Raw genomic sequence first — 17,994 nt, 5'->3', positions numbered from 1 at the left:
GTTAGGCCGGGACATTACATGTTAGTACTAACATAATGCTTAATCTTAACAGAATATGTGAAAAAGAATAACTGAATCTGAATCCTAATTTGACGAACTTGTAACTGTATAAGGCTATAACTATAAGAAGGCTTATTGTTTTATTAACGTCTCATAATTGAATGAGTGCTATAAAGATAAATTATCATCAATAAATAAAGCATTAAAATATGTGTAAGTTGATGACTTAAAAAATACTTGGCAAAATTCTTTACTTTCAATTGCTTCAAAAATAAATTGAACAAATCTCTCAGATAAAATCCAATACAAAGTTGCTTAGCAGGAGAATTAACCCGCGACGGCCTTGTGCATCGAAGTAGACAATTGAAAACAACATTTTCTACCCAATGTCAACCCACTCATGGCGATGTGGCGGCCAAATCCTATTAGCCACATGCCACTCCTTGTCGCTGTTGGCCGCATTTTGGCCGGCAGACACGGCGGAATGCATCCTGGAGCTTAAGCCGCAGCTGCAGTATCAGCTTGGCTCGAAAAGAAATGGAATTTCGACGGCAAGCCGCTTAGTTTCTTATCGATTTCATTTGTTGTGCTTGAAAAGGGCTGCCGGCGAAGGGCCGGAAATAGGAGGCGGCGTGGCGGGGTATTTGGGGAAACAAATGGCAAATGGCTGCAGTTATCAGTCACTCACAGAGTTGCAGCTGCTGCTCTTGGCAAGGCCAAAACGGGGTTATCTCATTGTGTTCCCGATCCTGCAGCTGAAGTCTCTGCAGCTGTCAGCCAGGCTGATGTTAATGTTGTGCTGTGGTTTGTTCAACTCCTGTCATTCCGATGGAACACACAGCCATTGTTGCAGACACTGAAAAAAATGGTAACCAGAAAAATAATGTATTATTCATAATACAAACGGTGTGCGATCGAAAAGATCTATTATAATCAGAAAGTAATAAAGAAGATCAACCGAGAAAAATAAATAAAATTGTGTTCCGCATCCATAATTCCAATAGCTGTCATGAACACCTTTTAATTCAATTACGAAACTCGAACTTTTAAGATAATTATTTTCTTGCACTCATTAAGCTGTCAAATAAAATATCACCCCTATAATGCAAATGAGTTTAACTTTAATGGGCTGCAAGTTGATGGTTAAATTAAATTGTGTTAAAAATGAAATCAACTCAAATCAATTCAAATGAATTTTCCACTCAGCTCGACTGGCAATAATTAATTTTTGTACATTTTCGTCACAGCGACTGGTAGCTTGTTGAAAATCAATAAAGCTTATGGGCTTAATGAGCTCGCTAGGTGATGTGGCACGCCCTCGACGTTCGTTCGCATTAAGCTGATTTAATATTCAAGTATTTATTGAATATATTTCACACATTTTGCCACCAACTTACATCGCCATAAACTGAAAATAATCAAGCATATTTATTTAATTTCAGGCATTATTGTCGCCTGTCCTCTCCAGGGATTTGGGCTAGGTCACGAGGCGAGCTCGTAAACTATGTGGAATGTGGCACAATCCGATTACTTATTCTACTGAAGGTATTTAATTTTTGCGTGGATCTTTTTTAAGTAACTTTTTTACAAAATGTTAGAGCTATTAAAAAGAAGTTTTTAAGCTGAATAAAATGTTTCAGGATTGAAAAAAAAAAATACATAATGACAAGATTCTACTTAGTACAACATATTTTTTTTAATAGTAGGTTTCTATAGATTCTATATAGGAATTTAGTGAGGGTATAAATGGCATTTTCACATATTTTAGAGGGTTTTAAAGTGATTTTACCAATTTAAATGATCGTAACGATTTTTTGCTGCGGTAACCCACGAATAAAGTGCACTTAAATGCTTGAAAAATTGATTAAAACGTGGGCCAAAAAGTATGCCGATGCAATGGTAAATATATGACCACAGCGATTTCCCCCCGGTCAAAGGCCATTCTCGTATTTTGCCGTTGTTGTCGCCGGTAAAGTTCTTGCGGTAAAGTTTTTATTTTGGCCTTTTTCCGGGCAATAGCTGCATATCCGTAGATGGCACGTGAGTTTCCCGTACCCGGCGCATGACCAAGGGACTAATGGCACTCTCACACACTCGCACACTCGCACACTTGTCACGTGTTTAGACTACAACAAATATGCTAAAAATGTTATGCCAAAAGCCATGCAGGCGATGGCACGATGGCTAAAGGGAGCAGGGCATTTGGATTTTGCATTTTACAGCACCCGACGGCAGCGCAGCTGCTAAACTTGGCGCCGTTTGTTGCCATTTGCGAAAATGCGCGCGAGTATTTTAAAAATGCATTCCCCCACCTCACAGAATCCAGAACAGGACCCGTTCTACTTCATACCATCCCACCCATCACGTTCTGGCCAAGTTAAGGCAGCCAGGACAGGAGCTGAGCTCATGGTCATATGATACTGTACGAAAAAGGGCACTAAGCGTTATGAGCTATGTTATTTAAAGAACAAGGATCTAATGAGGCAAAATTAGTACAATGAATTTACCTTAGAGTATATAGAAGAATATGATAGTATTATAATTTAAATTTACTATATCCATGAATTAATGCTGGGTTTTAACTCAACTCTTGCAAAAATTTAAAAGAATGCAGAAACTGTTTATGTCAATAGTTGAAGTGCTTCTTTTAAGTTTTATTCTTTTTATATATTTTTTTTTACATATTTGCATCGTGTCATTGAGGCACAAGGGTTTCGCTAAGGATCAACCAAACGTGAATGTGTCGTGTCATCTTGGTTCCTAGGGGGTTAATGGAGTTGCAGCAGACGTGTCGTGTGGGTGGTCCCAACATGGCCAAGAACTGCCCCTTCCGCTGGCTTGATAAACTTCAAACATGATCGGGCGAAATTTACATTGAGTCAAAGTTTGGTGGCTAAAAAGTTCTTGGCTCTTGATTTTTCATGAACTGCCATTGCCGTCTTCGTCTGGCGCTCTTGGCGGCTCATTATACAGATGAGGGGGAGGTAGGGGATGGGTTTTGGGCACTTGGCAAGATGCTCGCCACATTCCTAGGCAAATACTCGTAAATAAGCAGCCGCTGTGGCAACAATAATGCGACTATTGTCGCTGCTGCGCCCAAAAGTATGCAGCGAAATACGAAAAGCGAAAAGGAGCCGCGGCAAGTTTATTAAAAATCTGAGTTTTCCCCGCCTTTCACCCACGGCCCCTTGTGTATTATTATTGTTTTCCTTTTTGGCCGTTCTTGCGCCTGTTTTATTTCATTCCTGCCGTTGTTTTGTTCCTTTTTTTTGCTTTGTGATGTTTTTCGACGTTGGTTTGTTTTTATACCCTGATGGTGAGCATAAAATATTTCTTACAGATTTGTTAAACAACTTAATTTACTTTTTCAGCTATTATGGTATAAAAATTATGGTTTTCAATACCTAGAATATTTATTATGATTGTTAATATCACTACACCACAGAATATTAAAAATATTTTTATTTTTTTTATTGTTTAGGTTATCCTGTTTTCCTGGACCTATAAAACTGAAAATTATTGTAGTTCCAGATAGTTCGAGAAAGTTTTGTTATTTTAATTTGGTATTTACATTTTACTGCTTCGATACAAATTGATGAAAGGGTATTTTACCCGTCGAATGTATATTAATTTTTTTTTATTGCACCACTTGGCCCGGCTAGCGCTACATGCACTTGAGTTTCATTTGCTTGTTCTCCAGAATGGCCTCCGTTCACCACCACCACCCCCTGTTCGTCCTTCGTCCTTGCCGCCTCCGCGCCCCTCACAATGTCAGAGAGTGCATTAAAAATTGTAGTGGCCCGAAAAGTTTTATGTACATTGCCAGAAAAAGAGGGATAGAGAGAGAGAGAGAGACGGAGAGAGGGAGCCAGCGAGCGCCAAAAGAAAACCACAACAAAATGAAGTCGAAATGTTGCTGCCTGCTGTTGTTTCGCCTGTTGTTCTTGTTGTTGCCTTGTTCTGGGCCATTATTATTGCCCATGATGTCGTTGTTGTTCCTGATGTTGCTGTTGCCTTTGTTGCTGCTGCAACTACTGCGGTGCAGTTCACTTTGTTAAATTATGTGCAGCATTTGTGGGCGCGCTTTTTAGACCCGGCGACTGACCTTCGATCGCCACCCAACTCAACACGAAATTCCCTTCTTCGCGGAGCATTTCACTGAAGATTCCGCGGGCGGAGAATAAAATTAATTATTATTCGCATAAAATACGCAGCCTCAAGGATGAGTTATGAATATAATTTATAGTGATTACCATTTATGAATATTCAGTAAAGGGAAATACTTATAAAAGCGATTACTTACTTAAACATTTCTATAATTTAATAGCTATAATTCTTATCTAAAATTCAGTGAATTTAAGATCAGATAATGTTTATGTGCATTTAGACCATTTCTTTTGAATACGAAATGTAATTTAATATTGTAAATACAATAGTATTAGTTAGCTTTTTCCACAATCTGAAACCAAACTTCAACCCTTGGGATCCACTTCAAATTTTGTTCAGAAAACCGATGTGGTGATAAATCGGTTTCGAACAACAACTGTATAAAATTGATGCGATGAGTAAAGAATCCAACTCCAAGCGGCGAACCCGCGAAATTAGGACTCACGGAGGAGGAGCTCCTGGAAAGTCCACCCACCCTGAGCCCCCAAAAATTACAGCTAAACATTCCGTCGGTCACCCAAAAAAAACTTCCATCAAGAGCCCCAGTCAGAACTCCATAAAACCATCGAAGAAGTCAGCATCCAAGTGCTCCAGGACCTCCATAAGGGACATCGAATCCGCAGGAGGGGATTCGTCACAAAATACGTGTCAAAGTGAAGGTAAAGATCAAGGCCAAGGACAAGAGGTCAAGTTGGAGACTCGGATTTTTACTGGCAACTCAGACCGCATTGAACCGCACCGACACTACGGCGTCTATTTATTACGCAACCGCTTCGATGCCATACAATTGCTCACCCGAAATACGAGCTCCAGTACGGATGACTACGGCGAGCAGCGGATCACATCGGAATTCCGGGGAAAACGCTGTGAATTCCGGGTGTGGTCTCCCTTTCAATCCAAACTGGCAGCTGGAATAATGGGTGGTGCCAGTGATTTGCATTTGCGAATTGGCTCCAAAGTGCTTTACTTGGGAGCCGGATTTGGGCGATCGGTATCCCACATCTCGGATATAGTCGGTGAATCCGGAATGGTGTATGCCGTGGAGCAGGGTCCTTGGGCGGGACGTCAGCTGACAACACTGGCCAATCGTCGCTCGAATATCGTACCCGTAGTCGAAGACGCTACCATGCCATACAAGTACCGCTTCGAGGTTCCCGCCTGCATTGACATTATCTTCGCTGATCTTCCGCATGCGGATCAGGTTCGATCTCTGATGCTTAACGCCAGACACTTCCTGAACCCTGGTGGTCACTTTGTGGCCTATTTGCATTCCGCTAATAATAACGGTGTGGTCTTCAATAAGGATACCTTTGCCGCCGAGAGGAAACTTTTGAAAGAGCAGCAGTTGGAACCAATCGAAATGGTTCTATTGGAGCCCTTTAAGCCCGGCTACGCCCTTGTTGTGGGCGTGTATACACGTAAGGATGCTGCTTTGTAGTTGTTATGGTATATGTTTCATGTTACTTAAATCAATCATTAATAAATTTACTCTTTCCATTGTGCAGTTGTCTCTTTTATAGCTATAATTCAACATCATATAATATGGCCAAGGCTAGGACCCAGATATAGTGGTAAGCAATCTAAAATCTCTAAAAGAAATATATCTCCTATTCAGTGGGCTATATTATCATCCAAATTTCTAAAGTAGAGTAAGGGTAATTATTTACAAGCCCAGTTGCTTGTTCAGTTGATTTTATTTCCATTGAATAATGATTAACTGTGTGCTGAATTGAATTAATCTGAAATTATTTATGCCTTAGTGCCGAGCGAGAATATATCAGCATTTTAATGAATATAGCTTGCATATAATTAATGAATTAAGTGAAATGCCTCACCCATACAATACCATTTGCACATATGTGAAGAGGACTTGAACGACTAAATCACTCGAATTGGGGTTAATCAAATATTTTTTTTTTCGTATGAATATATAATTGTATTATCGCTCGAATGCTTTCCAGATTATTTCTGCTATCAATTAGTAGCAGACTTCGAAAAGGTTTATTTTCCAAACAGTGTAATTGGCTTGAAATCGTTTATATGACTGCATATATGACTGAATATTTCAACTGCATTGGCAACTCTAAACCCACTTCAGTTAAACTATAACCTATTATTTTGAAATAGTTCCCCAACACCATGGAAACAAAACAATCGAGTTAACAGATCCTTAAACCTGGCGCAAAACTTTACGAATATTTCCCGAATGATTAATGGATGAGCCATGCGAAGGATGAAATCCCGCTAATAATTTAATTCAACATTTATCATATATCACGCATTCAGCCCGCATTTAATTAAAGGGAACAGTTTTAATTTAATTAGGGATTACAACTAATAAAACTTTTTCATTTCGCTGACTCGGCTGGATTGGAGCACAAACACCATTTGTTCAAACAAATGCATGGCAAAATCTTAATTAACCTCAGGGTGCAGAGCATAAACCAGCGCACTCCCTATCCACAAAATGTATATATACATACGAACATAGTATATACATACATACATATATGGCATCTATGTGCGGTGTCTATTACGCGAGGGTCTCGAATGAAAGGAGCCAAGCTGAGCAAATAAAACTACGGTTGTGTGTGCGCACATATTCATTTTGTATGTTGCGCACTTTATTCCATCTATCCCAAAGACAAAACCAGTCAGTTAACCAGCACACCCAGACACCCCAGTCTATATCCTTACATATATCTATATCTCCGTGCAGCCCCCCACCACCCCCCTCCCCAATGCGTTCGCCATGTGAAGCGAAAATTTCGCTTCTCGGGAATTACATTAAGCGTTGGGCATAATAAATTATTCCGTATGATATGATTCTGGTACATGATAAGCGTTTGTAATTTTAACTGTCAGTTAAATGAGTAAATGGCACTGAGTGCCGAGTAGGGAATATGATGTTGGGGATTTTTAGGGGGGACTACGAGTACGGCATGGCAACGATTTAGAATACTTCATATTTATCTTTTGTTGGAAACTTGAACATTTGTGTGCGTAAATAAAAGTTGAGCGTCAATATTTGCCAACCTACACACTCTCGCACTCCCATCCGTTGTACATACACAGATACACTACCAACACATGCACACATGTGTAATTACAACTCAGCGGTGGGCGGTGGGCGGTGAGCTGTGGGCGGGGTGACAAGTACGTGACTATAATCATCGCGATTTGGCCATTGCCACCGCCTCATAATCCGCACAAGCGCCACGCCCACCCATGCAGCTGACCCAAAACTCCCGCCCATCTCGGGGTTTCCCCTCCTCAAAAAATCCCCGTCCGCTATTTGCTTTGAAATTAAAAAAGTTTCGCACTGAGCTCTGTTAGATTTTTCGCTTCTGCCTCTGTCTCTGCCTTGATTTACATGTTAAATAATTTCGTGCTGCTCTGGCTGCTCCCCTGCCCCGCCCACTTTTAAAATACTGAAAAATATAATTTTAGTTCATAGAACAAATTATATTATTACCTTATTTTTAATTTCTGTCAAATATTTTCTTCGATAATGTTTTGAGATCTAAAAGTCCATGTACGTACCCCTCCCCCGTTCTGCCAAATATATTTGTTAAAAATGCTTTAACATCCTAGAGTTATTGTTCTTATCTGAAATCCAATACCATGATACTTCTGTTTTTTGAAATATTTCTTTTGAAATTCCTCCAAAAGGCTTTCCTTTTTCTACGTGCACGCACTTTGCCATCCTGTCACATTGAAAAACTGTTTGAAACGCACAGCACAAAAGTCAAATATGAGCGGGACGGCAGACAGATGGGTGAAAGAGAGAGAAAGCTTGTCAATATGTACGTTGCCATGCCGGATCGTGCATTTGCCGAATCAACAGTTCATTAAATCACGTAGCTTATAAGGAAAAACAGCCGGACATGTCCATGAAAACCAGAAAATTCAATCCTGTAGTGGTTTAGAATTAGCTATTACTTAAGCTTCTCTTGGCTATACTTCTCTTTAATTTAAGTATGTCATAATAACTAAATACGAGTTAAAAATTACTTTAATCATGATCATAATTAAAAATTAATAATTACTTTAATTACCACAAAAAAATTAAATTAGATCCCGCACACTTTGTGGCAAAAATTAAATACTACAGGTTCGTTTCGTTTTTTTTAAATAGGTAAAAGTTAACCAATTTTGTTTTGCCAAACATTAGAATAAATTTCAATGTTTATGTCTGCATGCTAATTGAGTGGAAATAATTGTAAGCTATTTATTTAATATGGTGCTCTGGACGATGAAAGCTTTAAACCGATTTGCTGTGCCCTCGAGACGTCCAAGTTCATTAGAATAAAATATGTTTTGAAATCAATTAAGCTTCAATACACGATTCCGCCATTAGAGTAGTAGTTTTTGTATTATTGGAATATTCGCAAATGAATTAGATTCACTTATGTGGTTGGCTCCTGGGCACAGAAAATGGCAGCCAAATAAAACGTGCAACCTAAAATCTGCAACAGAATTTTAGGTAAAGGTCTCTCCGCCAAAAGTAAAAATCTGCATTTGAGCTGGGCTAAACTGAAAAAAGAGGAAACAATAATAAAGTTCAAACTGCAAAATGGCAACTATGGCAAGTGGAAATGCGAATCGCGCGTGGAAATATTATGCCCCAAAGTCACTGAAATGCGATGCACAAAGCGCTGTCGAGGATTTTGTGCCGCTGAAAGCAAATCGCAGAAATCGCCTGGCGTTTTCCGAGGGCGTGGGGCATAGTGGGCGTGACAATGCAAAACAACTTAAAATGTCATATGAAATTTGTAGCGTTGCTGATTGCGCGTGTTAAACAGTCAAAGCGGGGAATTGGAAATGGATGTGGCATCCACCGAAAACCGACTTTTTTCTCTCCAGGACGAGCAGCGCGTAAATCCAGTCACGCCCCAAACACACACACACCCGCACACTCACTCCAACTTACAGCCCAGACACATCCACATCCACACGCCCAAAAAATGGGGCGGAACTAAAAACAAAAAGAAATGCGCCAGCCGCAAGCGAAATGTGCAAAAATAAAAAGCGAATGCGAGAAATCACAAATTCCAGCGAAATCTTTAAATCCCACGGATTTATGCATTTTTACGTTGCATTTTCTTTTCCACGGCCATTGCATGTGGGCTGTCTCTGATCTCCTTGGTGCCCCTTTTTTCCTCACTTATGTTTTTTTTCGACTCTGGAAATGCGGGCTAGGACCTGGACTTTCACGGATGGCAGCAGAGCAGGGAGTTGGGGGCGTGGCGTTTATGTGATTTCTATAGTTTGCCAACAGCGCCTCAAGGTGTCACTGCACTGTGCTGCACTCGTATCTCCATCTGTCCCTGCCCCAAACTGGGATGATGTGCTCTAGGGTGGTTTTCCACTCATCAGTTGCTATATCATAGCTTCAAATAAAATATGCATCCACTAAATCAAGTATGTTATGTCTTAAATACTAAAAATATATTACATTTTACCAAACGTTTGAAATTTATGAGCTTTATGTTTAAGAATTCTAAAAGTTAATATTTTAAAATATATATTATGAGAATTTTCCCAAATTACAATGTATATAACACAGCTTAGTCTCTGCAACCTAGATAAACTTGTAATAAATTGTTGTTTATCAGACTTGATAGACTTAATTTTGGATAAATATATTCTATAGAAACATTAGGCCCACTCTAATGTGCTTTTCCCAACAAACAGGACAGCCATCGATGACGTTACTGCGTTTCGTCCTCTTCCCCGCGGCTCTCTGAAATTGCTGCTGCAGTCTGTCTGTGCTCGCTATCAGGACAACGACAGCAGCAGTAGCAGCAGTAGCAGCAGCAGCAGCAGCAACAGCAGCAGCAGCAGAATTTCCCCCTGCATTTCCCACGTGTTCCCCCGATTTTCCCGAGAGCCAACACTTAACGCCACCGAAAAAATGCACACAATCGATTGGCGCTGCCTCCAATGGCGCCCACAATCACCGACAGCGCCAAAAGCAAAAGCAATAGCAATAGCTGGAGCAGACGCAGAATCGGAATCGGAATCAGAACCAGAATCAGAAGCTATATAGCAGTGAGGCAGTCGGAGCTGCAAACTATCTGGCTCTTTTGTTTTACGATTCCTTTTGCGTCTGATGATCGGCGTCCCTGTCTCCGCTCATGGCCATGGGCATAATCGTGTTACTGTTTGCTGCATTCGATGTTTGTTTGTCTTCGGTGCTTTCCTTGTTCCTCCTGGCACTCCCACTCCACCCACTCCAGCCACACCACCCACTGGCACCTCAACTATCCTTTGACCTCCCACCACCCACTTCACAGCGATGCCACCGCTGCTGCAGCAATCTCTGTGTAATATTTTATTTTCAATTCGCATTTAGTGCACCCGTGGCAGCATCTAGGGGAGCGGGAATAAATTGTATCTGACAATTGGCAATTGGCCTATCCGACCGTTTGATAGTGTCCCAGCACCGTGCCCTGGCTGAGCCCCCAACTCTTTCGAAATCCCTGTCCTAGTCCTGGTTTCAATCACACCTATAAAAAGTTAGGTAAACTAGGGATCCTGCTTATGATGTTTGGCATTTTAACACTTATGTTGGGAAATATGATTACAGCGTACAGAATTAAGTAGACTTATAAAGTTATTTTTCGAATGGTGTTATGTACACTGTAAAAAACTTGAATAGATTATATCTCGTGCATAAAATTATGTAAAAATGTATTTTTAAGATTTGTAAATAATTATTTAGTCCCTTCTTCTCAAATGTTAAAATTTAACTCAATATGAATACAAAATTTAATAAAATGCATTGTTGTAGCTATATATTGTTCCCAGTGCATGCGCTACTTTTTGGGCTCGCCAATAAATCCTTCTGGGGCGTAGTGGGCGTGCCGCCCGGCAGTTTATGCTGAATCACGAATTACATTAGGGAAGACCGGGCTTTGCCACAGCGGCACACACCCGCAATCGCAGGGCCATTGCCACAGTGCCATTGCCTGCCAATTGGATTATCACACTGGCGGAGGGTCTGCGATGGTCTGCAATTGCATCCGATTTCATTCCGAGGGATTTCCACACACACTAACTGTGGCGCTATTGCTGACAGTTTTCATTTAAAAACTTCGCATGGCCTCAAAAGTGCGTTTGGCATGCCTGGAACTACTCCATCAATGACAAATCCCGGTGCTGGCGGCCAGCGGAAAATCGAAAGTCGCCAGTGCAGTGATAAATGTCAAATCAGCTCTGCCGAGGGTCCTGGCCTCATTCTTGTCCTTCTATCCTCCCAGTCCTCAACTTTATCCACAAACTCATCCTTAAATGCTTTTTAAGCACTCACATGACTGCCGTCGCACTCACGGGCGTTGTGAATGGATCTGGGAAATACGTAAGTACGTAGATACATCCATACGTACATGGGAACCCAGATGTCCGGAGCGACGCTGGGGCACATTACGGCCAAACAAAAATTTGCCCTGTCAACTAAATGTCAGAAAAATGGCTCGGCAACGAGTTCCGCCTTGGAACATCCCGCTGCATTCTTACACTAAAAGAATTATGTGTACGTAAGAGTAAGAGGCATTCGGTTTTTACTACATTTAATGACCTTACGTCCAAAATCTTTTTTATAATCATAATTAACTATACTTATGGGCCGTTATACATAAAAGAGTAATGATTAAACAGTGTTTTTAATTAACGCTTTTCAGTTTTTAATTGTATAACTATAAATGATGTTAATAAATTATTTCTCGCTCAGTGTGGTAGCCAGCTTGACACTGTCCCTGGCACGCACTCACTTGATCAATCATGCGACGCCATCGATGTTGCTATCCTGGAGGACGAGGATGTGGACTTTGCGGAGGATGCGGTTAAGGATGTGGATGTGAATGAGGATGGCGCTGACAAGTGCGCTGCGTGGTATTTGCATTGATGACAACTACACGTCCGCAAACGATTATGGAGCACCTTTTCCAATCCCCGATTCGGGTTTGAAATGTGGGCAACACTTCGTTTTCCATCGCTGTTGGCCCATCTAGCCATCTAGCCCATCGAAATCCCTTCACCTTTTGGTCTGGGCATATTAATAAACCGCTCCGCCAGACATCGATAATAAATCGATGGCCATTCATCTTGGAAGCGAAATCGGGCGACATTAACCGTCAGTCGAGTGGCGGTGCCCAAAATAATAGCTAAAAATTATGTGTATTAAGCAAATATTGGAAAGCGACAGGCAAATCCAAACAAATGTTAGAGCTTTTAACCGGGATTATCGGCGCGTTATTTATGCATCATCATTTGTCTTCAGCTCAATCCGCGGCGTGGAAGACGTCTGACCGCAGCATCTGGTTCCCTCCTTGAATCCCCGGGCAATGGGTTACTCAAACCGAATTTCAAAACTGACTTGATCCGAAAGAGTTAAGGTTCTAAAATGCAGCCTTTAAGTTTACGAAATTACAATGCTTTTTAGGATTTTATTTAAGGGTATCAATTAGCTACATTAAATATATTGAAACATATAAAGGTTTTAAGATCTAAGCATTATATTTTATGTATAGGGTCATAATTATTTTTGTTCCCTAGACGAAATGTCCTTGCTTACTATAGCACAGGTGATTAAATTCTAAGACCAACCAATCTGGAGCCACAGTGGTAGTTTTAAATTCAAATGTATTCACTTGGCCGAATCCTCTTATTTGTGTGAGTGTTGCCTCTGCACTTAATTGAAAGTGGATTAGCGGCGTTTTATGCTCGGGCACGTTGCGTTGCCCTGCTCGGCAGATTGTTTTGCTGTTTTTTGTTTTGCGGGTCGAGGGGCTAATCCCACTCGCAAATACATTGAAAATTAATTAAGCCACACGATGAAACCATGTTAACAAGACGCTTAAAACAAAATGTTCTTCCTGGAAAAACAAATTCCAAGCCGCGCCCACATTGGCGTTTATTTTTTTGCCCTGTTTTGCGGTTACCTTAGATTACGCATACGCAACGTGGCGCGTGTGAAAAATACTTTGCGAGAAAGTTTTACCAGAGCGAAGAAAAAGAAATGGCTAAGCCGACCGTGCCTCTACCGCACCCTTGCCATTACTTTAATGGGTTCACAAAAGCCCTTTTTTCATTAAGGTGAATGCCGGCTAGGACCTTGTGAGGCAAACACTTGGGCTTTCTTTTTGGGCCAACTTTATCAGACACCCAATTAAAAGGGCTTTATAACAATTAGAGCTAATAACACGCTTCAATTGTGCCAGCAAGGCCAAGGGCCAGAAGCACCCACAATCCGCATCCACAACTTCCCACTTTTTTAGGAGCTGGCTTTGGATTTTTATTGGGATTTTTGTTCGGGGTATTTTTATTTTTGCGGAATGCCGAATTGCGGTGGCAATTAAAAGGCAAGACCACAGCAATTAGCAAATTGACAACCGGATTTGTTTATGCATTTAGCAGGCTTAGTTCTGCCGCTACTGCTGCTGGCTGCTGTCACTTAAATAATTGAAATTATTATGGCCATTGTTTCGGGCTCTGTAATCTGTAAGCCAAGTCGAAAGAGAGTGGGCCAACTCAAACAGAGAGCACGAACGAATCTCTGAGATTTGATAAATTAGTTGTGGAACTAAAAAAGTTTTTCCTATTTTCGTTGAGCATTGCATTGGCTTGCATTTCTGTGAGCGGCTTATCCCCAGTCTGCTGATGGGCGGAAACTTTTTCCTCGGCATCCCTGGCTAAATGCAAAATCCAATTTTTCGAATGAAAAGTCAAACAGGAATTTAACTTTTGATCCGTTTTTGGCAAGAGCCGGCAATCAGTGGAGGAGGCAAGTGGGCGCAGCTCTTCCAATTTTTCGTTCAACAGCTAATAATTTTACGACCCCCAAATCTATATGTATGCCGACGACCTAAAATCAGCAATGAATCGATAGCAATTTCAATTTAACGCCCATTCCCGGCAACTAATTTGCAATCATGAGAGTTTTTGTTAATTTTAATTTGATTATAGCATATTACGCATTCGCCACCTAAGCCCGTTGCCATTTCCATTACCACAGCCATTTCGGAATTCGGAGCTGTCAGTTTTGATGGCTTGGCAAAATCATTATCATTGGAAGCACATAAAAATAATATTTGTCGATTTGTGTTTGCATTTTATGCAAGCGCACTGTCGTCGCACACGCCCATTGTTTTCGCATTTTATTTGCTTTGGTCCTGCGAAAATATTCCAAATTCAAATCTAATTAACATTTGGCGCAAAAATGTTTATAATGGCAGCGGAGGGACATCGAGGGGTGGATGATTTGAATTTTAATGAGCTGCGATTGGCATTAATTGTCGACGGCCTAATGACAGACGGACGCAAATTATTTACACTGCGTGTAATTTAATAAAAACCATCGAAATCATTCAGAATCACATTGGAATATCGAATATCTCTGGACACGCCTCGCCTGGCAATGCGAGCAGCTCGATTTAAATCGAGTTCGATTATTGACAAAGCCGTTGTAGATCTCGTATCGCTTTCAGCCCATAAGTGACAATGCAACAAGCGGAGCAGCAAGAGCGCAACAATGCCCAGCATGCACACAATATATCACGCATACGCACCCGTGCCGTCGCTCAGACACATCCACACTGGCTCACAATCACACTCGCACTCACGCTCACACAGTTGGAGATGGAAACTTAGGAGCATATGGATGTGCCGTTGCAAACACATGCTCAATTGAATTGAAATTGAATTTGCAATTCTATGCGCTGCAGCTAACGCCATTTTCTTTGCCGTGCGGGAAGCCCCATCACGGTTGCCATCTCCCTCACACACACCCACATCTCACCTACTCACTCGCTCTCCTTGTAGTGTTTTTATTTTATTTACCCTTGGGAGCAGAGTCGCCTGACATGGTTATGAACTTGGTCGGCAGAAACTTATGCCATCCTGCCACAGTATTTGATAGCTAACGCCGCACAAAGCAGCTTAGTTCAGCTGACTAAAGAGCAATGGCGAAGAATATTACATCCATATTAGTTCGGTTTATTAGAAAGTTGCGTTATAAAACCACTGAGATAGTAGAAAAATTGTATTTTAATAATGATTAGCAGATCATTTTCATATTCTAACACAAAAGTTTTGCTATTTCTTTTAAATATAAATAGTTATGACCTAATATTTATGCAAACAAACCCTGTAACACGTTTTTAACTGCTGCAAGCTATTGTTTGATTCGAAAGTTCTGTGTGCCTTCCTAATAAATAAATATTTTAAACAAATTTGTTACTTTAAAATACAAATTATTTCCCTTCGTTGCAGGTTAGAGCATCTGCTTATTCCCAGTTATCGTCACGATTTGTAGAAAGCATTTTTTTGCAGATTTCCTTGCCGGGCACTTGGCATTTTTCCGTTCGCCTCTGTGCCATTCGATTTGCTTTGGTCCTGCCGTTCTGCCACTTTTCCACTCTCTGGCTTTTCTAGTCGGTACTCCTCATGCGTATTTGTGTGTTTGCTTTCGCTTTTTGCCGTATTTGCATTTCGTTATTGAGACTGAGACAAAGCGTCGAAAAAAAGTGCGAGGATCCTGCTCCTGCCCTTCTGCTGCATGCAATCATCAATGAGATTTTGCATTTTACACTTTTCACTCTGGTTACTCTTTTGCTGCTGATGATTCCCTTTGCATTCGGTGCAGCCCTTTGTTTGATTTTGCCAGCTGTAGCTCCAGCTTCTTTGGAATCCTTCAGCCGGGCTGAGTGCCTCTTGAGCCGCCCTGTGCTGCTCCGCATAATTGTTGCCCTTACTTGGGAGCCAGGGATTCCCTTATCCTTGTATGATTTTGATTGATAAGACCCGGCATGTGATTTATTGATTAGATGTCAAAGCGATTGCCAGGCAATAAAAACCTTTGCCGACGGTCAAAGTAATTAAAATGTAAATGTGACAAACATCTTTCTGCATTTTCCTGCAACATTTAAAAATGATGTATACCACTGCAAAAAATATACATAAGTAGACAGAAATGAGTTGATGTCCAGCTGACCACTTCCATTGCAATTTTGTTAAAATCTTACACAATAGCTTTACCGCCAAAAATCACTTAAGTATTATCGAAATTGTATTTCCCCCTTAAAAGGAAAAACTATAATTTCATTATTAATTAGGAAAATGATTTTTGTAATTTATATCTAAAGTGCCCTTTTAGGAAGTTTTTGTGGAACCTAAAACCGAGACCTTTTGACCCCAGCACTTTAACAGTTGGCTGGCTTTTGAAAGGTATTGTTTATGATTTCGAGGACGAAAAACCCGAGTTTGAAATGGGCTTTTTTACAGTGCTCCCGGTGGCTTTCATTCCAGTTGCATTATGGCTCCCCACTCGACATTCGGTACTCGGCAAAATGATTTGTATGTCAGCCGGAGAAGGTGGACCGAAATGGGGGGCACATGTTTGGCATGCCAAGCGCCACAAAGTATGCCGCACTTTTGCTTTGTTTTGTTTGACTATTGAGGTAAGTGTGTTGTTGCTTTCTTCTCGCCGTTATGGCTGTGCTTTTGGCAAATGCAAATGGTTTTTTGCAAGGACAAGTAGACCAGCAACCCAAAAAAAAAAAGTGAAATCATCTGGGAACTGAGGAGGGAGCGCTTAGAACAGAGAACAAGAGCAAATTGCATGTAGCTAAACTTTTCCTCATTACGCAGGCGAAAGAAAAACAACGTGCCCATGACGCTCTCATTTTCCCTTCGGACAAGTGGCGTATTAAATATTTAAGATGCCACTAGAGTGTTGGGTGGCATGCAGCCCTAGGAGGGATTACTACCCATTTCCGGACAGGTGGCGTCGCCTATAGATTCCCAAAGATCGTGAAAAACCATCAAAGAGCGCACCCATTTCCGTATGCAAATTATCTAGCTGAGTGGCATCAAGTTCTTGCGGACCAAGGCCGAATGGAAGGCAGCCGCTCGTGGTATTCCCATCCCGGTTACACTCCACTCTCCTACCCATTTTTGTGCCCTCCGCAAATTTTTCCGCAAATTCGCAAAGGCTTCTGGCCAAAGTTTTTTACGTGCGCCGTCATAGTTTGTCAGCTACTTTCGTTGGCGGTTTATGCAGCTGCATAAATGTTACTTCTACTTACGTAAATTACAAAATAAAGTTATTACGAAAAGTAATTTAAGTTAAAAATTTTCGTGTGCCTTCGCTAATGTGCAGCCAACTGGCAACTGGTAACTGCAGGCACCAAAGGTGGGCTGTAAAATCAGTTACCAACTTGCGCGCTTTTTTCTCCCAGCGGGCTTAATTGTAACTTAAAGCCGTTTGGAAAATTCGCTTGAGCAAAAGTTGGCATTGGTGAAACAAAAAAAAAAGAAGCCAAACAGGACTGGGTAAATCAATTTGCATTAAACATTCAAAGGCAACAGCGAAAAAATGCAGAGCGTGCAACAAAAAGGAGGCAGAAACACTCATAAAGAATGCAAACTGAGGTTAAAACCGTAGCACAAACTTTTAGTTTGGCTTTGATTGAGTGAACGTGGCCAAAAGAGCGGGCGGAAAATCCCAACCAGCTGGCCACGCTTAATCAATGGCCCAATGGTCAAATGGGTCCACAAAAACAGGAACAACACGATCGCCTACTACCTGCAATCGCAATCATGGACACATTCAGTTGCTCGACAACAGGACAACAAAACCGTAAGCAATTGCCAGTCGCATAATGTCCTGGACATCATTTTTGTTGTTGCCTCTGCTACAACGCTGCTGTTGCTGTTGTAGTTGGCTCGGAAAATCAAGTTGAAAGTTCCTGGCAACTTGAGGTGCAAGTGTCGTGTTTTTGTCAACGGGCCAACAGCAGCAATTTCCGTTTCCTGTTCGCCGCT

At 41.2% G+C, this 17,994-nt stretch overlaps 1 protein-coding gene across 1 annotated transcript; it reads left to right on the top strand.

Annotated features, from left to right (window-relative positions):
- Window positions 1-4,446: 4,446 nt before the first annotated feature.
- LOC6536881 (rRNA 2'-O-methyltransferase fibrillarin 1) lies at window positions 4,447-5,671 on the top strand. Its single transcript, XM_002097414.3, has one exon. The coding sequence runs from the start codon at window positions 4,562-4,564 to the stop codon at window positions 5,603-5,605; it is 1,044 nt and encodes a 347-aa protein (XP_002097450.1). The 5' UTR covers window positions 4,447-4,561; the 3' UTR covers window positions 5,606-5,671.
- Window positions 5,672-17,994: the final 12,323 nt, after the last annotated feature.

The sequence above is a fragment of the Drosophila yakuba genome, chromosome 3R, assembly GCF_016746365.2.
Source record: "Drosophila yakuba strain Tai18E2 chromosome 3R, Prin_Dyak_Tai18E2_2.1, whole genome shotgun sequence".
NCBI lineage: Eukaryota > Metazoa > Arthropoda > Insecta > Diptera > Drosophilidae > Drosophila > Drosophila yakuba.
The sequence above is the reverse complement of the archived record's forward strand: the minus strand, read 5'-3'. Positions and strand labels throughout refer to the sequence as shown.